The 24,961-nt window shown below is 33.4% G+C and overlaps 1 protein-coding gene across 1 annotated transcript; it reads right to left on the bottom strand.

Annotated features, from left to right (window-relative positions):
* Window positions 1–94: 94 nt before the first annotated feature.
* On the bottom strand, window positions 95–5,868 carry LOC120173794. Its single transcript, XM_039180873.1, has 3 exons — window positions 5,681–5,868; window positions 627–1,147; window positions 95–408 (listed from the first exon to the last, which is right to left on the bottom strand). The coding sequence occupies exons 1-3, from the start codon at window positions 5,866–5,868 to the stop codon at window positions 95–97; spliced, it is 1,023 nt and encodes a 340-aa protein (XP_039036804.1).
* Window positions 5,869–24,961: the final 19,093 nt, after the last annotated feature.

Here is a 24,961-nt window from a genome sequence, read left to right as displayed (position 1 = left end):
CTCTTCATCAAGTGAATCATGAAAATGAAATCAAATGACTCTATTGCAAAACTCACATTATCGGCTTGTTTTCCAGTCATAACCAACCAAATATTCATTCATAACCAAGCTCGTGGTTTAAACCTTTTCCAGTCACAATTTCACCATTTTCAAAGGCTTTTGCAATTTTTTCAGCTTGTTTTCCTTTAAGCAAATCTTTTTGCCTACATGATGATCCAACAACATTCAACAAATCTCTAAGTGTATTAAAAAGCCAACCACAATCTTTATTTTTCTTAGAAACGGCAATGAGAGTTAATTGAAGTTGGTGACCAAAACAATGTATGTAGTATGCAGATTGTGTTTCTCTCAAGATTAGCGTTTTGAGACCATTAAGTTCACCCTTCATATTACTAGCTCCATCGTACCCTTTCCCATGAATTCTTCAAAAACTCAAAGAATTCTCATCAAACAAAGAAAATATTTATCCTTTAAGAGACAAAGATGTGGTATCTCCAACATGAACAATTCCAAGAAATCGTTCCTTTATCATTCCTTTTTTATCAACATAACGGACACACAAAGCCATTTTTCTTTTTGAGACACATCACTTGACTCATCTACTAGTATTCCAAAATAATCCTTACCAAGATCTTCCACAATTACCTTGGTAGTTTCTTTTGCACAACAATTGATAAGCTCTTTTTGAATCAAAGGTGCAATCATTTGATTATTTTTAGGTGCATTTTTCAAAACAACATTTCCCACATCATCATTCTTTTCCGCAATCCAATTCAAAAGTTCAAGAAAATTTCCATTGTTACTTAATTCATCACATTCATCATGACCACGAAATGTCAATCCTTGATGTAAAAGAAATCTCAAACAATGAAGATAAGTAGTCAAGCGGATTCGGTAGTCACTTTTAGCTTGCTCAGTTTGTTGGTCTAAAGAAACTTTCAAGGATGACTTAAAGTTCTTTAAATTCTCAAACTTTTGAATAGCTTGATTATGAGCACTATTAATTCCACCAACATGTTTTCTAAACCGAACTGGCCTATTCCAACCTCTAAACCCATTAACAAAAAATGCATCTCCTCCTGCAGCTTTGGTAGTTTCATTCTTAAACAAGTAACAAACAAAGCAAAATGCAGCATCTTTTGAAACACTATACTCAAGCCAAGAATACTTATTAAACCAAGATTTATTAAAGCGACGTAATGTACCTCCTCCAAAGTCCGTTTGAGGAAATTTGTGCTTCTTTGGTTGACAAGCACCTCTTTATATGTATTCTTTCCTCACTGTTTCTCGATCCATTGGATGATAATCAATAATTTTTTTCTTTTAGTCGGATCATGTGGAATAGAGATATCATTAACTTGGTTTTCCATCTCTCTTGATGCAAATGTTGTACTATCATCTTGTGTAATACATGTAGATCTCATTTCGGTTTCTTGAATTTGGGGAATATTATTTGAAGGGAAAGAAAATTCTTGTTCGACTTGAGTTGCTGAAGGTTGAGTCGGTGATGAGACACAAATTGGCACTTGGGAAGAACTTGCATCATTCTTTTTGGACTTTTGAACAAACCAATCAAGCGTTCCATTCTTCTTCTTTCGTTGATCTTTTCATCATTCATCTTCTTACTATTACAATTTCAAAATTTACAAATCACAATAATTATTTATTATAATTCACAATTAGTAATTATATTTATTATCAAAGAAGTAAGATCTTAATTACTAATTAAATAATTTTAATGGATTCAACTTAAAAATTAAAATATCTAAATTGTTTCTACTTAAATTACACAAATTTAGTATACCATTTTTTTCTCCTTCCAAAAAATACATATTATTAATTTTACATATCACAATTTAACGTTCACATATTTTTCATAAAATCACTAAAATATATTAAATTGATTCAAAATTTAATTTTATCTCTTAATTTTAACTCACTCAAATTAAAAAAATAAATTTCAAAACTTAAAAACTCAAATATAAATTTAACTAAATTTAAGAGGGTAAAAGAATGAGTGAAGAACCTAACTATCTGAGGAAAATAAATGAGCAACAACTTACCGGCGACTTGGTTGAGGAAGCTCACCGGTGAACGGCATCGTGGGCTCGTGGCGAGTGGTTTAGGCACAAACAAAAGACTGAGAAATGAGAATTAGGTAGTAGTGGGGTTGGAGTATGTGGTTTGAATGCAAAACAAAAGCCTTAGTATTAGTAATAGTTGAAATGAAAGGTTTTTAAATTATATATATTATTTTAATCAATAATGTTTTAATTGAAAATATGGAATAGATTGACAGTTTCTTACTCACTCACGAGCATAAATTTCAACTACAAAATAAAGTGTGCAGAAAGGAGCACAAATTTTAACTACAAAACAAACAAAGTGTGCAAAAAAGTAAAAAAAAAAGTTGTGCAGAATTTTAAGTTTTAATATAGTATATTAAGTGTTGGTATTTTTTAAGGAAAATGGGTATGTAACTGCTACCTCGTGGGCCACATAGGTCCGCCCCTGCTTCTAGGGTTGCTTCTCAATTTGGGGACTGGTGTAACACCCCCAACCCGTATCCGACCCGAATCTGAGTCCGAAGTGTCACATTGACTTTTCAAAACCTTTACTTGTATAAAATAGTGAGTAATTTAAAATTTATTATTATATATAACTTATTCAAAACCTTAACCGAACTATTCAGAGCTTATACAATATATTATTTTGAATACATGTCAACTAGAACTTTATGTATTAAAATACATATTATTCACCTTTCTTCTGATATGGCCTTTGGTAAGGAGAACTGACATTTCTTGCTCCACATTGCTCTTTACTCTTCTCACTTCGGTAACCTACGTGTGAAACAATCACACGCTAAGTCTATGACTTAGTGAGGCAATAAACATAAAATATAAACTATAGCTTGTAATCATGCGTGAACAATTACTACTATCACTCATACCCTTATTCATGTAACAAATCCCTATAACACATAGACAATATATCATTACATATAAGTACATATAAACACATATATTCATCACTCATCATGTTCATCATTAACCTTATTTCATTATCAATATTATTATCGTTTATATCACTTAATACATATCCTCTTATACCTAGCATTTTAACCAACATTTGACTCATTTAATCATACAATCCACATATCATCATATAAATCATATAATACCATTCACAGCACAAAAGCATACAAGTCACATGTAATATATTTGTTGTTTTTTCTTTATTAGCCCATGTACACATGTGAGAACTATAGATATGTGAGTCTATAGAGGTTGTGCACTAATGTTGTCACCACAGCTCGTATAAATGCACCGAAGTGCCACATAGAATTGCACCGTAGTGCCGCGTAGAAATGCACCGAATTGCCGCGTAGAAATGCACTGAAGTGCCATATAAGGTTGTCCCTAAGGACCACGTAGAAAATTCCTTAAAAATCATATACATATGCCAAGGATCAAGTATGTGTCTCAAAAGACCTCACACATGTTCCAAAGAATACATATATGTCCCGAAGGACCTCGTAGACCCTCGACTCTTGGCTTGCTAACTATACCCTATCTCTCATGACACATAACATGGGCATCATCATTTATGTCATTTCACATTTTCACATAAACATGTAGTTCACTTTCACATAGCACGTAGATTATGTCACTTAAGTTGAATCACATATACGTATAAACACGTAAATCACTTTCACATATCACATAGCTCATATCCACTTTTCATACTATTTCACATTTATTGTCACATTGTTTATATCTTATTTTTATGTCTTATTATATATATATATATATATATATATATATATATTCACCTGTTTATATAATCCATCATTCAACCCATATATCATAATTTTATTTAAGCATATGTATCTTTCCCATCTAGCTCATCTTATATGTTCCTATTATCACTTATGTTCAAGTCTCCTATTTGATCAATTATTCTCATATCATCATATAGGTCAATATTATCTATCTTGTTTCAATTCTCATTCAATGATATAATTCTATTTTACTATTTCACATAAATGTTCATACCACTATCACTTGCCCAACTCACATTCTTATTATTTATATAACCTTTACATTTGATTACTTCATTTCTATCATTTCTTCTAAACTCGCTTTTTACCATATTCCCATATTATTACCTAATTTATCCCATATCATGTATTCGCGTAGTCTTATATTCCATTTCTATATATATCTCAAAGATCTTATCACATAACTTCTCTTTTATATTCATATATTTTTTTATCATATCATATAGTTTATATCATCATAACATAGTAAATATTCACATCAACCATAAAATACATATACAATAATATGTCAACACATACCATAACATATAACTCATACACTCATAACAAACACATGTTCATGTTCATACTTCATGCACAATACTATAGAAAATAAACTTGTCACAAGTCGTATTTCCTATTAAACATCATATATAAAATAATACGCACTCATCTTGGCCTCACTAAGTTCTAATCCAGTTTTATAATTTCCTCTCTTGCGATCGAATCATAACTTGATAATCGTTCCGGGACTTGTTCGTGCTCGATATCTATATAATCATTCATTGATACATATTAGTATCCAATTGATATACACTAATCTATCATTTCTTAGACCAAAAGAAAAGTATAATTCTATTTCCCTTGAAGTGCATCGATGCACTACCCATGCATCAATACACAAATCACCTTCGATGTTTTCATTTTAAGGGGTTGCATCGATGCACTCCTTATGCATCGATGCACTCCTTATGCATCGATGCACTAATTACATTCGATGTTTCCATTTTTAATGGGTGCATCGATGCACTTCCTGTGCATCGATACACACTGAACAATTTCTGGAAATTTACCCTTGATGCCCATAATTCCAATTTATGCCCGAAAATCCACTCTTTTCAGCTTAATTACTTCATATATCATCCCATTTCTTATTCTTAACTTACATACTCATATTCAAACTCATTTCTATTCATTAATCACCTTTCTAACATCAAAATCCTATTCTCCATATGTAATTCAAGATTTATACTAAATTTTCAACATATTCCAAATCTACTTCTAGCACTTCATATTCCTTAATTTAACCATTGAAAAGTCAAATTCAACTTCAAAATCTATTAACTCATTCTATTTCACTAATTCACTTAAAAACTATTCATATTTAATCCTTCATAACTCATCCATTTTGAAGTTTCAACATACTTTAATCTCTAAATAATCTTTCTTAGCACCCCAAGAATCAAAACTAAGCTTAAAACTCAAGAATTAACCAACTGAAATTAAACTTACCTTTGCCATGGAGCTTACGGGAAGATAAGAGGAATGAGATAACCCAAGCTCCAGACTTTTCTTTTCTTCTCACCCTTTCCACATGTTTTATAACCTTAAAAGAAAGATAAAAATCTTTCTGGTCAAATGATCATTTTACCCTTTATTTCCTTTAATAATTACTAATAACCTTCATCATATTTCTAATAAATCATTGAACTATTCAATTATACTACTTTAATCACCAATTTCTGAAACTTTATAATTTAGTCACTAACCTGGTATTGAGGATGTTACAACTAGCATCGGGTCTCTCCTCTTCCTGGTACTGGCATTCCCATGCGGCCACGATCGGGGATTATTTACCTGACATCTGCTTCAAGCTTGGAATCTATGAGAATGCATCTTGAGTTTCCTCCTGTTATTCCTGACTTGCCAGCTTCGACCACCGGTCCGACCAAGCCACCACCGTCTACTCCCCTAATTCCCGGTAGAATTATTGGTCCTCGATCCAAATGAGGTCGTCTTTGTAAGCGCTCTGTTTCGCTTGTCATTTCAGAGCCTCATGTTCATTCTCCCAAGAAGGCTCGGTCGACTTCTGTTATGCCTACTATTACTGTTTAGCACACGGATGGCCAAACTTCTACTGCTTTGGTTTCGGGCATTATGAAAATCATAAGTTAGAACTGCCGTGGGCTTGGGAACACACGGATAAATCAGGCATTAGAGCAACTTATTGCTCCCAAGGACACTGATATGATATTTCTCTACGAAACTCATCTTCAACGCCCTCGAGTTGATTCATTGTAAAGACGATATGTTTTTGTATAAATAGTAGTCACTTTTGTACATGGCTTTTAATGTTTTGGCGTTCTACTATTTCTGTTTAGATTTTTAACTTTTTCGGACTTGCATATTGATGTCTTGATGACCGACGACAATCAACATTTTTTATTTTTAGGAATTCATGGGTATAGTGATCGTCGACGACATCATGATACTCGGTCTTTACTTGATCGACTCCGTCAACAATCCACAGTACCATGGGTCGTGGGGTGATTTCAATGAAATCCTGAATAACTCTGAAAATGTTGGTGGTCGGCAACGTGTTCGAGCTGATATATTGGCTTTTCTGAAGGCTCTTCGTCACAATGATCTTTGGTACCATCGCCTTTTTCGGGGCTGGTTTACATGGCATAAAGGCTTTTCTTCTTATAGACATCAGTTTTTTCTCCATTTTATTTATTATTATTATTATTATTATTATTATTTATTCTATTATTATTATTATTATTATAATTAAAATAATAATAATATATTATTATTATTATTATTATTACAGGCCCAAACTAGAACCTAATTACAAATGGGTACCCAAAAGCCCAAACCAGAACCCGACCCAGTTACATAACCCAAAAACCCAAACCGACCCAAATATATAACCCTAAACTTATTTAGAGTTTGTATCTCATCCCCAGCCGCCATCAATCATCCACCGTTGGATCTGATGAGATCCAACGATCCACATAAACGCCAGAAGGAACCCTAAGGTTATGATACCCTAGGGACTACGTTGGTCGTCGCCGCTCCACGTCTCAGCCAACTACCGTTCCACTCCCAACCATTTCAACAGAAATCAAAGAAGATCGTCCACATTATGGCCTTAGAGTGAGTCACCGCTTTAGGTTTGGTGACTCACCGAATGAGGCTCTATTATCTGGTCTGAAGCAAGCACCGTGGTGGCCTATAAAGCCACCTCCGAATCTGCAAAATAAAATATAGAGAAGAAGCCAGAGAACCAACAACAACCAAAACCACCAAATATCATAACCAAAAAAATAGAGAAAGACTTACCGAGGAAGCTGCTTTGCTACCGAAGTCTCCACGCGCTCATAAGCGCCACCGTCGAAGTCGAAATACCGAAGGTATTTCTTTAGATCTGCAAAAATCCATGGCTTTTTAGGATAAACAGGGGTCGGATTTGGGTTTAGATTGCTCGGATCTATCATTTGGGGAATTTTGTGTTTTCCAGCCACTGACGGCGGTGTCAATGGCAGCGTGTGGCTGCCGACCGGTGAACGGATTCCCTCCGATGAGGGAATCTGTTGAAAACATTTTGATGTTTCAATATAACAAATTAAGTTTAAATGAATTTTAAGATTTTACAAATGATTTTCTAAGTATATTAGATTTAATTAATCGAATATCAAATTATTACTCCAAGTCTTTCAAATTCAAATTCAAACCTTACTAAATGTGTAAAATTGTGTTTTATACTTAATATATTTTTGAAACAATTTTCACAAAGTATTTTGAACCAAAATCAAGCCTAAAATCAATTTTTCAGAGTGATGCACCGATGTACCAATCCATGCATCGATGCACCATGAATTAAATTGAACATCGAATGCATTTTATGCATCGATGCACATACCATGCATCGATGCACTGAGGATTTTATGAAAACATCGAATGCATTTGATGCATCGATGCACCAGCCATGCATCGATGCACTCTGGCTATTTTGAAACATCGAATGCACTTGATGCATCGATGCACTCTTAGTGCACCGATGCACTGAGAGTCCAACGGTCAAAATATTTGAATTTTACACTGATGCACCGATGTACCTAGGGTATACATCGATGCACTGACGCTCCCAACTGCTTTAATTAATTGTTTTCACACTTAAACGGCTCTATTGACTCCACTAATCATCCCCAACATTCAGAATCATTTGAAGGTGTATTTAAACAAGCTTAGAAGCCATTGATCAAAAACAAGAAAGAAGAAATCATAGAGAAACAAGAGAGAAAGAATCAAACATCAAGATTGTGCAAATCAAGCCAAATTTCCTTTCAATATTCATTTTGCTTTCAAGAACACAATTTGTGCTCAATTGTAATTATCTTTGAGTGTTCTTATCTTGTTCTAGAATTGTGCAAATATATTGCCTTGTGAGGTTTTCCTTGTAAGTTTGCGAATTTGTGTATTTCTCTTTGAAAAAGAGTGTGCTCAAGAATTGGGGTATAATTCTTGAGGGAGTTGTAAGGTTACTCTTTGTCCTCAAAAGAAAAAACAAATTAGTGAATTTGTTGGAAAATCCTTAGTGTAGATAGCTAAGGTAATGGACGTAGACTTTGGTTGAGAAAGTCGAACCACTCTAAATCGTTGTGCAAATCTTTTCAATTTTATGCAAAAATGAATACCTAAGGGGACTAGGATTTTGGAAACTAATGAATATGGACCCAAAAGAATTTGGGTACCAAAAATTAGAAATTAATCTTTGTTTGTAGGAAAAAGAGCATTGCTACAGGGCACGGGAAACAAATTCAAACTCATGGTACCTTGATAGTGGATGCTCAAGACACATGACAGGGGACAAAAGCCGTTTCATAGAGCTTAACGCCAAAAATGGAGGAGAAGTGACTTTTGGTGATAATTCAAAAGGTCACATTGAATGCATAGGTACAATAGGTAATACCTCTTCCATACAAATTAAGAATGTTTTATATGTGAATGGATTAAAGCATAATCTTTTGAGCATTAGTCAATTATGTGATAAGGGATTCAATCTCATGTTTGAAACTAATGGTTGTAAAGTCATTGACATTGCATCTAATTGAATTATGCTTATTGGTCATAGAATAGGAAACATTTACATGGTGCATTTAGACTCTATTGATATGACTAATTTATGCCTAGTTTCTAAGGATGAGCATGATAGTTGGTTATAGCATAGAAGACTATGACATGCTAGTATGAGTGTTTTGCAACGACTAATTCAAGGAAATTTAGTTCGAGGCTTGCCTAAGCTTAAATTTGATAATGATAAAATATGTGATGCTTGTGCTAAAGGAAAACATAAGCGAGTTTCTTTTAAATCCATTAACGATGTATCAACTAGTATAGTATTACAATTGATCCATATAGATCTTTTTGGGCCAGCTAGGACTACTAGCTTGGGTGGAAAACAATATGCATTTGTCTTGGTAGATGACTATTCTAGATATACTTGGGTTCTATTCTTAAGTACTAAAGATGAAGCATTAGAAAAATTCATCACGTTTTCAAAAGTAATCCAAAACGAAAAAGGTTACTCTATAACTAGTGTTAGGAGTGATCATGGAACTGAATTTGAAAATCTTGGATTTACTGAGTTTTGTAATTCTAATGGTATTAGCCATAATTTTTCAGCACAAGAAATTGCTAGAACCATGCTTTGTGAAAACAATTTGCCAAAATGTTTTTGGGCAGAAGCCACAAATACCGCTTGTTATGTTATTAATCGAGTAATGATTAGGCCTATTTTGAAGAAAACTCCATATGAACTTTTTAAAAATAAAAAGCCTAACATTAGCTATTTTCATCCTTTTGGATGTAAATATCTTGGCAAATTTGATGCTAAAATTGATGAAGGAATTTTTCTGGGTTATTCCTTAAATTCTAAAGCTTATCGAGTATTTAATAAAAGAACTTTAGTTGTAGAAGAGTCTATACATGTTGTTTTCGATGATAATCTCCTTCCGAGGAAGGATTCTTGTGTGAATGATGATGTAGGCATTATAAATACAAATGACGTTAGATAACCATCATCAAAGGAAGAAACAAAAGATGAGGAAACTCGTGATCCTCTCGAGAATCCAACCATTGAAGAAAGGAAAATATCTTACCCAAGAGAGTACAACTATGTGGATGGTGAAATCATAGGTGATCCATCCAAAGGGGTAACAACTCGATATTCTCTTAGAAATATTTGTAATTATGTTGCATTTATCTCATGCATAGAGCCTAAGAATATTAAAGAAGCATTAAATGATGAACATTGGATTATGGCTATGCAAGAAGAGTTAAATCAATTTGAGAGAAAAAAAGTATGGACATTAGTTGAAAGGCCTAGTAATAAATCTACTGTAGGTACTAGATGGGTATTTAGGAAAAAACTTGATGAGAGTGGTAATATAGTGAGAAATAAGGCTAGACTTGTTGCTCAAGGGTATACTCAAGAAGAATGCATAGACTATGATGAAACATACGCTCCCGTATCTAGGATGGAAGCAATTAGAATGTTATTAGCATTTGCATGTTTTCATGAATTTAAATTATATCAAATGGATGTTAAAAGTGCGTTTTTAAATGGTTTTATAAAGGAGAAATAAGGTTGACACTACATTGTTTTTAAAACATAAAGGTAAAGATTTATTAGTAGTTCAAATTTATGTTGATGATATAATATTTGGTTCTACTAATGATGTTCTTTGCCAAGAATTTTCTAAGCTAATGCAAAGTGAATTCGAGATGAGCATGACGGGGGAGCTCTCATTTTTCTTGGGACTCCAAATCAAGCAAAGAAAAGATATCATCTTCATCAATCAAGCTAAGTACGTCAAAGATATGCTCAAGAAGTTTGGACTGGAAAATGGGAAACCTCATGACACTCCAATGAGCTCATCAACAAAGCTTGACATAGATGAAGGATGTAAATGTGTGGATGTTAAATTACATAGGTCAATGATTGGTTCTTTGCTTTATCTAACTCCAAGTAGACCAGACATTATATTTAGTGTTTGCTTATGTGCTAGATTTCAATCATGCCCTAAGGAATCACATTTACTAGCTGTTAAGAGAATCTTTAGATACCTCAAGGACACTCCTAGTTTAGGACTTTGGTATCCTAGAGACTCTACCTTTAGCTTGCATGCCTTTTCTGATACGGATTATGGAGGATGCAAATTAGATTATGGAGGATGCAAATTAGATAGGAAAAGCACCTCCGGTACTTGTCAATTCCTTGAAAATATGTTGATTTCTTGGTTTTCAAAGAAACAAAATTGTGTAGCATTATCTTCTACTGAAGCAGAATACATTTCAGATGGTAGTTGTTGTGCACAAGTTTTAGGGATGAAACAACAACTTTTTGACTATGGAATTGAAGTATGTACCATTCCTATCAAGTGTGACAATACTAGTGCTATTTGTCTCACTAAAAATATCATCCAACACTCTAGAACTAAGCATATTGAAATTAGACATCACTTCATTAGAGACCATGTCGCTAAGGAAGATGTAGTTCTAGAATTTGTTGATATTTTGCACCAATTAGCGGATATATTTACAAAACCTTTAGACAAGGAAAAATTTTGGACACTTAGGATAGAATTAGGTTTAACTGACCTATCTTCACTTAGTGTTTAAAATAATTTTAGCACTTTTAAGAATAAATGAACAATGCTTATAATGATAATTTTTTATTGCATTCTTTGCTAATAGTTAGGGGGAGTTTATGTTGCATGATGAAAATTAATTTTATGTTCAAAAGTAGTTTAAAGATTAATTTGATTGATTGAACATGATTAATTTTCAATATATGAGTTGTCAATACCACTAGAGCTAATTAATTTAGCATTTTGAGTGTTTAAAATAGATTTTTGACATTTTTATACTTCATGCATCGAATACACCTAGCAGTGCATCGATGCATCCTTGAATGTGCATCGATACACCATGAAGGTGCACCGATGCACGCCTTGAATGTGCATCGATGCACAAGGCCATGCATCGATGCATCCGTCGGGTTTTTGGTTAAAAACTCTGATTTTCCTTCATTCTCTCAAAACCCTACTCTCTCTTCATATGGTCGTTCACCCCCTTCTCTCTCTAAACTCTCCATCTGTCTCAAATCAACAAAAAATTATCAGAATCTTCGAGTTTTTTCAACTTTTTATCCTGCTCTTATCATCAAATCGTACAAAACAACATCTCATTCTCATCAATTCGAAATTTTCAAGGTAATATTTCAAAAACCTCTATATTATTGATTTTTGATCTTAGGACTAGTTTTAATTAGTTCTAGGATGAACATTATATCATACATTGATTGTTTGATGATTAAAAACTAGATTTTACAACTAATTTCATCAAAAACTCACAAATTTTCAAAGAATTTTTTTAAAATTTTCTAAATAATAAAAAAAATCGAAAATCTGAATTTAATTTTTAAATTTGATGTTTTTGATTTAATTATGTTGTTTTCATGAAAACTATACATATTATGATTTTACAAAAATTATTTTTAAATAGTTTTCAAAAACTTTGCCCATTAGGATTCGGTTTAGAGAACCTTGAATTATTGCAGACTCAATTGAGTTTTGAGATTGATTAAGTTGCATACATGTGTTTCAATTTGCAGGTTATATTTCTTATTCCGATTCCTAAACCATGTCTAATCCCAAACGCCCTAGAACTTCATCGAGTCGATCTCGTTCAAACCAACCTCCTAATCCCGTTCCTCAACCTCCTAATAGCCTATTAGGATCTTGTTTTAACATGTCTGAGCGTCGTAAAGACGAATTGTACTCTAGGTACAGAAATTCTTTCCAAACTTATAGAATTCGTGAAGAGCGTATTCCTTTTCTTCAAGCCATGATAGATATGGACTTTGAATACCTTCCGATTTTTAAAACTTGGAAGTTTGATAAATTGTTTCATCTCAAACCTATTGTCTATCAACAATTGGTCAGCATTTTCTATTCCAATGCGGTGTGTATTCAAAACGAAACTCAATGTGGAACTATAGCCATTAGATCCTATCTTTTAGGCCAATATATTAATATTGACCCCGAGACTATAGCTTTCCGATTTGGGTTAGATGATAGTGGGATATATAATGAGAGTGGAAATGTGGAATATCCCTATGTTCCAAACTCTAGTGTTAGTACTCTACGATCTCATCATGATCGTTTTCTCCATTTGATGACCTCTTGGTGGTTTACACCATCCGAATATAGGTACTCCACACTTCGTGCTAGGGATTTATGGTGGATGTATTGTATTAAAAATAAAATAAAAAAAATATATGCCCCACATTATTTTCAGTTAACTAGTGGACATCATAAACATTGTTCCTTCAAAACATGTTGAAACATTGATTTATTGATGTCTTCTGAGTAACCTCTTTATCAAACTCGGTCTAGATGTCTCTCTCGACAATCCTATCCCACTCCAAAATCAAATCAATCTTACTTCCTTGAAGAAAGCGAATTGGAAACAAGATGAGGAAACCAGTCTTTCGGTTTATCAACCCGGTAAGCAAACCCCGGCTGCTGACGATGATCCTGAGTTTCAACAACTTATGCAAGATATCGACGATCACGTACCAGACGATGAGCCTATACCGGAACCAGCACGGCAAGAAGATCAAATGCCACTATATTTTCGATCCTTCTTGGAGTCGTTTGATCTGCGGTTTGCCTCCATGGAGTCTCAGATTACAGAGTTTCAGCGATAGATGCATGAACGTATGGACGCGCTCACTCTTGAAGTTCGAGCTCATTATCCTCCTCATCCCGATCCTCCGATGGAATGAATTTGTTTCCTTGTTATGATTTCTTGGATTTTCAAACTTGGATTGATTTTGATGTTTCTGAATGTTTAAACTTGATGTTTTTTGGATGTTTTGAACTTATTTGTTTTATGGATTTTTGAACTTAATATTTATATATATTTGGTTTGAATTTTCATCATGAATTTAATGTTTATTAATTTTATTTTTGCATCATTTACATACTAGTTACATTATGACCAATTATGCCATTTCACATTTGTTTATGAATATTGATTATGAAACTAATGGCTAATCTCTCTTTTGATTGTGATCTTAGCAGCTTAAGCTATATTTACTTATAATCAATTGGCTATGTTTTTCAAAAAAGAGTTGTTTCACAACGTTTTAAAGTCTTTTTGATTTAACAAAAAGGGGGAGAAGAGAAGTGTTATAGTAAGGGGGAATAATTTTTCAAAATTTTAGAAAATCTTAAAATAACACATATGTTTTGTTATATCAAAAAGGGGGAGATTTTTGAAAACATTTTGATGTTTTGATATAACAAATTAAGTTTAAATGAATTTTAAGATTTTACAAATGATTTTCTAAGTTTATTAGATTTAATTAATCGAATATCAAATTATTACTCCAAGTCTTTCAAGTTCAAATTCAAACCTTACTAAATGTGTAAAATTGTGTTTATACTTAATATATTTTTGAAACAATTTTCACAAAGTATTTTGAACCAAAATCAAGCCTAAAATCAATTTTTCAGAGTGATGCACCGATGCACCAATCCATGCATCGATGCACCATTAATTAAATTGAACATCGAATGTATTTCATGCATCGATGCACATACCATGCATTGATGCACTGAGGATTTTATGAAAACATCAAATGCATTTGATGCATCGATGCACTAGCCATGCATCGATGCACTCTGGCTATTTTGAAACATCGAATGCACTTGATGCATCGATGCACTCTTAGTGCACCGATGCACTGAGAGTCCAACGATCAAAATATTTGAATTTTACACTGATGCACCGATGCACCTAGGGTATGCATCGATGCACTGACGCTCCCAACTGCTTTAATTAATTGTTTTCACACTTAAACGGCTCTATTGACCCCACTAATCATCCCAAATGTTCAGAATCATTTGAAGGTGTATTTAAACAAGCTTAGAAGCCATTGATCAAAAACAAGAAAGAAGAAATCATAGAGAAACAAGAGAGAAAGCATCAAACATCAAGTTTGTGCAAATCAAGCCAAATTTCCTTTCAATATTCATTTTTCTTTCAAGAACACAATTTGTGCTCAATTGTAATTATCTTTGAGTGTTCTTATCTTGTTCTAGAATTGTGCAAACATATTGCCTTGTGAGGTTTTCCTTGTAAGTTTACGAATTTGTGTATTTCTCTTTGAAAAAGAGTGTGCTCAAGAATTGGGGTATAATTCTTGAGGGAGTTGTAAGGTTACTCTTTGTCCTCAAAAGAAAGAACAAATTAGTGAATTTGTTGGAAAATCCTTAGTGTGGATAGCTAAGGTTGTGGACGTAGACTTTGGTTGAGAAAGTCGAACCACTCTAAATCGCTGTGCAAATCTTTTCAGTTTTCTGCAAAAGCTTTTAGCAAAATTTTAATTACCAATTCACCCCCTCTTGGCCTATTCCATCAATCGATTAACTTAACAGAATCCTAGAGAGAAGCGAGAGAGAACGAGGAAGGAGAGAAATAAAAAAATGGCCTTAAGGCAGGTTAGTTTAGGGTATAAATACCCTCCCTTGAACGACGTCGTTTAAGGGAGGGACCTCTGCGTAATTTCACGCAGGGGTTAACTCTTCCCGCAATACGTGTAATTTGAGAATATTTCAATTTAATCCCGAAAAAGCATGTTTTAATTTGGCATTCGAATTTTAATTTATTCTAATTTAGTCCCTAGTATGCTTTTATATATTTTAGGGTGAATAACCGATCTAGCCACTGTAATTTTATTAATTAATATTTTAGTCCCGAATAATTAATTAGATTAAATTACACTGTTAACCATTATTTATCATAGTATTTCGAATTAGTATTCCTAATTTTAATACTTTATATTTTGACCCTATAATTTTAATTTTAATTGTTTTTATCATTATTTAATTGTAATTTATTTTTATTATTATCCTTTTACTTTAAATGTATTTAATTTAATAATTCTATTATTATTATTATTATTTAGTCATATAAATATATAAATATAATAATAATATTTTTTTTAATATTAAGAAAGTGGTTGTCTTAAAGCAACTAGATATCCTTTTCTGATATTAAATAAAAATCCTATTTATAAAATATATATATATTTTCTTTAATTTTATATAAATTATTTTTGGGAAAATAATCATATTTTTAATATTTATTTATTTTTTAAATATTAAGAAATGTGTTGTCTTAAAGCAACTAGATGTCCTTTTCTGATATTTTTAAATAAATAAATATCTTAATTTTATAAATTATGTATATTAATTTAATTTAATTATTATTTTTAAGAAATTTTTTTATTAATATTTTTTTATTTTTTAATATTAAGAAAGGGGTTGTCTTAAAGCAACTAGATGTCATTTTCTAATATTCTTAAGTAAATAAATATCTTATTTATAAAAACCTAAATATATATATATATTAAAAATATAAATATTAATATATTTTCTTGAAATTATACTAATTAATTTGAAATAACATGATTATAAATTAAATATATTTTTGAATTCTTAAATTTCCAATAATAGAAACAATTTATAATTAATGGGTACCAATTTTGGGCGTTATAAGGGTGTTAATCCTTCCCTAAACGTAACCGACCACGAATCCCTTTTATTACTAAATTTTTTTGATTATACGCAAACCAGATTATTTTTTAAATTATGTTTTCTTAAAAACTTTTTTTAAAAGATTATTTTTAGGTATTTGACCTACCTAACCCAAAAATATCGATGTCGACTCCTAAAACATTTTTTTAAAATAAAAATCATTTATTTATTCATCTTACTTTTACTGCCAAGTAAAAATTCGCACCCGGGTGAAAACCGGTTACGACAGCTTGGCGACTCTATTGGGGAACTGGTCAAGCTTTAAAATCAATTATAAATTGTCTCTATCAATTAGAAATTAAAAATTCATATTTATTTAATTTATAATTCTTTTCTTTCAAATTTTTTTATTACTTATGGTTTTCATAATATTTTTTATATATTCTTCTTTATTAATGTTTTTATTTTATTTTCAGATATTAAATTTCATTCTTTATTTGTTTGTCAAAGGTTTGAATATTTCTCCTCACACATAACACGTACATTGCATAAACATAATCTCTATACTTGAGATTTTTCCCCTTTTAAGTGGGAGTGAAAGCGACGTCTTCGTGAGAATTTATTCTCTGTGTCAGACCTAGAAATAGCTTTCGGGGTTCATATGCTCTATGTCTTTGTGAGAATTTATTCTCCGTGTCAGGCATAGAGAAATGTGTCCCCTCAAATTGAACTCGATCCGCTTAAGTCTGTAATAGACTAGGATTGAAGGTTTGGCAGCCCAATGGGGCACCAACAAAGACAATTCGAGTACCTTTACTCCTAGAACTGAAACTCTGCATATAGTAAACCCTAGCAACTCTTTCGATCTGAAGCCATGCCGAAATTTTGTCCATAATAGGTGTATACAAAGGAGAAATGAATTCTAACTTTTGCCTTTTAATTTATTTATTTACTTATTTCACTTCTGAATAAGTGCATGAGAATTTAGATTATAGTATTATTTAAAGTATGCTATATAAAAAGAATGTTTAAATAAAAATATTTGGGTAGACATTATTATTAAATTAATTTTCCCTTCCTTATTATTTGAACTAATTCATTTCTTTTTACGTTTTTTCTTTTTATTTTTGCTATTTGTATAGCATCATACAGGATTAAAGGTATTGATCTTCGAGTTAATCGTCTCATTGGAAAACATTCGTCAATGGATAAAAAGTATTCGAATCAAATAGTTCCAAACTCGGAAGTAAGATAGTGGTCTGAAGAATTACAAAGACAGGTGGGAGACAGTTTGCAAGATGAATATGTACCAGATTTAGCAGTTACGCTCCAGTTTCTCTCAAAAAGAATGATATTCAAGACTTGTGAGGCATTTGGGAGAGTTGGGATTCAAATAAAAAGCTGCAGTTCTATCAGTATTACGGGGACATTCCGTATTTTCTTTATGTTGAAGTGGACGATGAATTGCTCCACGCCCTAATTCAATTCTGGAATCCAGGATATAATTGCTTCACTTTCAATAAAGAGGACATGGTTCCTACTATTGAAGAATATAAAACTTTGATACATATAGAAAGGGTTGGAAAATCGAATTTATTCGAGGTCAATCAAAACTCAATCTTTCTGAGTTAAATTAGCAAAGATTACAGGAGTACGTGAGGAATTGGTGGTATCTCGTACAAAACAAAAAGGCGAGGGTGAAGGAATTTCTTGGACCAACATCAAAGAAATCATTCAAAGTCATCCAGATGATAAAGTACGATTTGATCTATTTTTTTGGGGTATATATGGGCTAGTCATCTTCCCAAAAGCTTTGGGGTATATCGAAGCTGCAGTAGTAGATTTATTTGAGCATCTATAAAAAATGGTCAATCCTGCTTCTGTAATTCTAGCAGAGACTTTTCAATCTTTGAGCGCTTGTAGAAGGCTGGGAGGCGAACAGATTTTCTGGATGTGTGCAACTATTGTATGTCTGGATCCGTAGCCATTTTTGGAGGACAGAAAAGGTCTCATACCGTTGCTTTAGTACATACTACTCGCCTTTGAATGAGTTTATTGGGAAAGAATAACCGAAAGAAGTCACAAAAGACATGTGGATGAATGCCCTTCAAAATCTGCAAAGCAACGACATCGTTTAACGTGTCCTTTGGAAAATACAAAGGGAGTTCCTTTACAAATGTGGTGACTACAACTGGGTGATGTTACTCGGCTTATGGGGAGGAATTGGATATGCATCACTTCTAGCTATAAGGCAGTACGAGGGTTTCCAGTTATTGCTGGGCTACATTCATCTGAGTTTGCATTTCATGGCAACAATTACAAAAGAAACATCTTGAATACAGTTAAAGCATGGAAAACAACTTTCTGTATTCAGGCCAAAGCAGCGAAAGTAATGTTAACCCCTGATTACGAGGAATGGAGGTCCGTTAAGAAAAATGAAAATATTCCTCTACCAGACCAAAATGAGGATATATCTATGGAAGATCGCATTCGAGTAGTCCCATCAGAGATAGAAATCCTAATAGCTGAGTTTGAAGCAGAGAGGGTTGGTCGAAAGAATTAGAGCAAATGCGACTAGATAAAGCTATGTTGAGCGTGTTGACTTTCATACAGCACAATGTGCAATACTGAGAGAAAACAAAGAAAAAGTAGATGATGAGTTCAAAATGTTAAAGAAAAATTACTATGAGCTGCAAAAATCCCGGAGAGCATCAGGATCGAGCAAAGCAACAGCACAGATGACCAAAGAGTTGAACATTGAGAAATGTCGAGTCGAAGATTTGAAAGCAAAAAATAATCGTTTACTCAAGAACCTTACAAAAGAGAAGCAGAAAATGGAAGAACTTGAGGTTGACAAAAGGGAGCGAATTGTAAAGAACAAAGCCGAGAGAATCCAAATTATGGAGGAAATGAAGAAATAGGATGATCGAGTAAAGGAATTAGAAGATATAAAGAATGGTATTCTTGAAGGATTTTAGGTCGAGAAGAACATCATGTTCAAAGTATTTGAAATTGAAATGAACAGTATGATTTCCGAACTCGAGGTTAGGGGGCAAAGAATTGAAGAGTTTGATGTTGAAAAGAAAAAAATGGGATTTGGAGAGAAAGAATTTCAATACCAGACTCAAAGCAGAGCAAGAGGTAGCCAACAATTGGATGCAACGATGTAGAAACAAGAATATGCAAATCTAGAAGCTTAATCAAAGGACACAAGAAACAAGAACAAAACTTGAAGAGGATTTGGATCAATGTAGAAACAAAAAAACAGAGTTTAATGCTTACATCTTGCAACTTGAGGAATCACTATTCCAAGACAAGGTTCATCTAGGACCTAGTGATCTTAAAGAGAGTTATGAGGAGAACACTTCATTACAAAGGCGAATCCGAGATCTTGAAAGTACTTTGCACAGTTGTCAAGTAAGAATCACTGAGTTATAGCAAACTCTCGATGGAAGTAATGAACAATGGCAAAATTCGACTGATTTCTATAAAGAAAGAAGATGAGATAGAAGAAGTATGGTTGTCGAGGTCATTATACAAATGAGCGAAGTTGCCAGGTATATTGGGAAGTTAGCTGTTGAAGCAAAGGTTATTGAACATCACGTTGATCCAATTTCTAAGTTTGGAAAGAAGATGTCATGGCTGATGAAAGAAATCATAGAGCTTAATAGGAAAGCTATGTCGTATCTGTAGTTATGAACTATTATATGGAAAACTTTTGCTTGCCGATGGAAGTTGTTCTATGACAGTTAACTTTTTAGGATCAATACATTTTGCATACATTCATTTTACATATAATCATTGCATTATTTTATTTATGTATAATTTTTATTTCACATTAAAATAAACATTCATTAAATAAATAATAATATAAAAAAGATTTTCAATCGCAGTTATCCTGGCCAAACAAGAAACTCAACACCATTATGGTACTAGAAAAGTGACTAAAAGAATGGAAGATAAGATAGAATGTGTCGAGGAATAGGATAATAGAGAACAAGCAGAAATGAGAATGAAATTAGAGAAGATTGAGGCCAGTATTGCAAATTCACAAGAAAATATGATGTATAAAATAGAGGATATGCTCAAGAAGCAAGCTACTATTGGAAAAATTCATGAAAATCATGTATTTAATGACCAGGAACCTATATATCATTTAGGTTTCACACCAGAATCGGTTTATCATCCTGGTATCACACCTGTGCATATCCATGCTCGCACTTCGGCACTGCAAGAAACCAAACCTAATAAGAATCAACCAGTGATCATACTTCTTCAAACAAAAATTCGCTTATGTCAGATGTGAAGATAGGAGAATTTAATGCTGAGCATCTAATTCCAAATCTAAATGAGTTGGATGAGAAAGAAAAATCCAATAAAGAATTGAATAGACAGATCAAGAGCTTGGAGGAAAGAATAAATTCCGTAGAGGTAACTGAATCATTCTATGGGTTTAACGTCAGTGAGTTAAGTTTAGTCCCGGACTTAATCCTCCTTATTAAGTTCAAAGTTTCTGAATTTGAAAGATATGATGGTACTCTATGCCCTTCGTCCCATATTACCATGTTTTGTCGTAGAATGGTCGGTCACGTGAAAGACGAGAAATTATTGATTCACTATTTTTAAGATAGTTTGGTAGGACCAGCCCTAAAGTGGTATACTCAATTGACTAAAGCTCATATTAGATCATGGAAGGATCTAGCAAAAGCATTTCTAGAGCAATACCACCACGTTACTGACATGGTTCATGATAGATGGACTCTCCAAAATTTAGAGAAAAAGAACAATGAAACATTCAGACAGTACGCCTAGAGATGGCGTGATACAGCAACACAAGTTCAGCCATCACTATCAGAAAAAGAAGCCACCATGATGTTTGTACACACTTTAAAGGCTCCATACTTTGGCCATTTAATGGGAAACACAACCAGAAATTTTGCCGATTTGGTCATTTCTGGAGAACTCATTGAGAATGTCTTGAAAAATGGCAAAATTGAAACAGGTGAGGGGTCTAGTTCCAAAAGGCCCATGTATCGAAAGAAGGAGAGCGAAGTTAACAATGAGAATGCTTACAACAAGGAAACCTCAAAAAGTATTACGATAACCCAGCCAAGGGTTAAGAATGAGGAAACAAACACTAATCGAACGGAATCCAGAGGACCTCGACGGAAAAATAGAAGGCTTTCCTTTACACCATTACCAATACCCTATGCTGAGATCTATGATTCGTTGTTAAAGGCAAATGTAATAAGACCTTATCCTTTGATTCCTATGCAACCACTATTCCCTCCCTTGTATGATGTAAAAGCGCACTATGATTATCATGACGGAATTACAGGTCATTCTATTGAAAATTGTTTAGCATTCAAAATGGTGGTCCAAAATTTGATTAATACTGGAAATTGGAATTCAATTCACCAGTTACGTCAAATCATCCACTGCCAAATCATGGAGATAAAAGAGTGAATGCAATCCAGGAAGAGGATAGAAGGAAAATAAAGACTGATGTTTCTGAAATTAAATCTCCCTTTGGTTGGATATTTCAACAACTCTCCTTATCTGGTATGATTCAGCAAGAATTCAAGCCAAAGCCTAATGAAGGCTGAAAATTATTGCGAATACCATCAAGAAAAGGGACACGTAATTCAACTATGCCTTGAATTTAGGGGACTAGTACAAAAACTGATGAATGATAAAGAGATAGAATTATTTGAAGAAGAACCAGGAAAAAGAGAAGATGACGTTTGCGCATAAGAAGATTCTAAACCCAGGAAAAGAACAAGTGAGCATGTGATTATCACTGTGAAACCATCTGCAGTGAATCCTGCACCAACAAAGTCAAAAGTGGTTATCACAACTCCTTTACCATTTCTATATAAGGATACCTGCAAGGTATCTTGGAATTATACTACCAATATTTCAATGGTAGGAGGATATGTTTCTCTGGAAAAAGCAGAAGAAAAAGCACAGAGAGTGGATTTAATATCTGAAGCAGTAAGTGAAGTGGGGTTTTTTACAAGAAGTGGGAGATGTTACTCTCTCGAGACATCGAATGCATCAGAACAAGCAAAAGCAAAGGGAAAAGCTACAGTAGTACCACAAAAAAATATTTAATGATGAATCCCCGCCAACAGTCAATGAGCCCGTAACGGAAAAACAAGCACAGGAGTTTTTGAAATTCTTAAAACATAGCGAGTACAGTGTGGTTGAGCAGCTACACAAATAGAAATCACGAATTTCAATTCTTGATTTGTTGATGAATTCAGAAATACATCGAAATGTTTTGATGAAAGTGCTTAATCAAACATTTATCCCTGAAGATATATCTCTCAATAAGTTTGACAGGATTGTGGGGCACATAACCGCTGATAACTATATAACGTTCACTGATGATGAAATACCTGAAGGTGGAATGGGATCAGTGAAAGCTTTGAATATAACCACGCATTGTCATGACCATGTTTTGCCAGGAGTATTGATTGATAATAGATCTGCCCTCAACTTGATACCATTGGTCACACTTCAAAGAATGCCAGTTGATACATCACATATGAAGAATTATCATAATGTGGTGAGAGCATTTGATGGCACTCAAAAGGAGGTACTGGGAAAAATGGAAATACCACTATTAATAGGACCAGTAGTATACACTGTCGACTTTATGGTGATGGATATCCACCCTACATATAATTGTTTATTGGGGGAGGCAATGGATTCATTCAGCATGAGTTGTTCATTCTTCGTTACATCAAAAACTGAAGTTAACTGATATGTGTAGGAGCTAAGGAAGAAATCATTGCTTCTGTGACAAGTGATGCTCCGTATATTGAAACAAATGAAGATGCTCTCGAGTGTTCTTTTCGAACCTTGGAGTTTGTCAATGCAACTTTTATTGTTAAGGGAGGTACAATTCCATACCCTAGACTATCTGATTGCACTAAAATGGTTGTACGACATACTTTAGGCATATGAGCTAAAATTGAAATAGGTTTGGGTAAGAATCTTCAAGGAAGTTCAGTTCCTGTAACGGTGAAGATGAAAAAAATATCGTTCTAGGCTTAGATTTAAGCTCAACTTTCAGCAAAGGAGCAAAGAGATGAAAAGAAGAGGTGAAGATAGAAGAGCAAGACTGAAATGAGAAGAAATTGCATGGGGACGTATGTCTTTCCCTCATTTGAAGTTCACATTCAAATCTGGAGGAATGGTTAATGTGGAACAACAACTAGTTGATGCTCTTAAAGAAGAAAAATTAACGAAATATCAAAGCATGGTTGAAGAAGCTATAGAAGGCTTGTTCATCAACATGATCACAAATGACTACAAGACTGACAAATGACTACAAGACTGGCAAATACATGGCTGGGATTCTCCCTTGTCTTCCTGGGGAAACACTCAACAATTGGACTGATGAGGATCTCCCTGTAGTTTTTAATATTAACTCGGAGTAATACCCAGAACCAACCTTTATGCTTTAGCCCAAGAATATGAAAAGTTTTTGTAAGGGCAGTTATGTTAAGTTTACTTAATATCAAATATAAGAAGTTTTCTTAAATTCTCAAATGGCAATCATTCTTTATACTTTACATTTTTTACATTCATTATTTCTCATTCTTTATATTTATTTCATAAATTTACTATATTCTTTCGGAAATATATCCGACTTAAATTTACAAGTGTCACAATGTTAATATCATGATTATTCCTAAATTTAATCATGAGATAAATTTAGAGCAGCCCATATGTTTGGAATAAATCAATGAGTGTGAGGATGAGGTAGAATGTGATATCCCTACTGAACTGTTAAGACTGGTAGAAAAAGAAGATAAATAAATCTTACCTCACAAAGAAGAGATTGATATTGCAAATCTGGGAACCAATGAAGAAATGAAAGAGTTGAAAATTGGTACTACTTTGTTAGCCCAGATAAAACGAGAATTGATAAATCTCCTCCAAGAGTTCAAAGATATCTTCGCATGGTCTTACCAAGATATGCCTGGTTTGAGTACAAATATAGTGGTGCACAAACTTTCGATCAGTTCAGAATATAAACCTGTTCAACAAAAACTCAGACGAATGAGGCCAGAAATGTTGTTGAAGATTAAAGAGGAAGTGATGAAGCATATTAATGCAGGTTTCCTACAAGCAGCCAAATATCCAGAATGGGTAGCCAACATAGTTCCAGTACCAAAGAAGAATGGGAAAGTTAGAATGTGTGTAGATTACAGAGATCTTAACAAAGCTAGTCTGAAATATAGCTTTCTGTTACCTCATATAGACACATTAGTGGACAATACTGCAAGTCATGCATGGTTTTCCTTCATGGATGGCTTTTCAGGGTATAATCAGATAAAAAATGAATCCTAAGGACATGGAAAAAACAACATTTGTAACCATGTGGGGCTCTTTCTATTACAAAGTAATGCCATTTGGATTGAAAAATACAGGGGCAACGTATCAGATAGCAATGGTAACTCTGTTCAATGACATGATGCATAAAGAGATTGAAGTATATGTGGATGACATG

This window comes from Hibiscus syriacus, unplaced genomic scaffold (genome assembly GCF_006381635.1).
Source record: "Hibiscus syriacus cultivar Baekdansim isolate YM2019G1 unplaced genomic scaffold, ASM638163v2 tig00003041_pilon, whole genome shotgun sequence".
Taxonomy (NCBI): Eukaryota; Viridiplantae; Streptophyta; class Magnoliopsida; order Malvales; family Malvaceae; genus Hibiscus; species Hibiscus syriacus.
Note: the sequence above shows the minus strand (reverse complement) of the source record. Positions and strands in the feature narration are given on the sequence as shown.

Coding starts and splice junctions, on each gene's coding strand:
- LOC120173794 (XM_039180873.1), bottom strand. CDS start 5,868: ATGACAAGCGAAACAGAGCGCTTACAAAGACGACCTCATTTGGATCGA. Junction 1,148..5,680: donor AAGCTTGAAGCAGATGTCAG/GTAAATAATCCC, acceptor GCTTGAGTATAG/TGTTTCAAAAGATGCTGCAT. Junction 409..626: donor GGTAATTGTGGAAGATCTTG/GTAAGGATTATT, acceptor TTCATGGGAAAG/GGTACGATGGAGCTAGTAAT.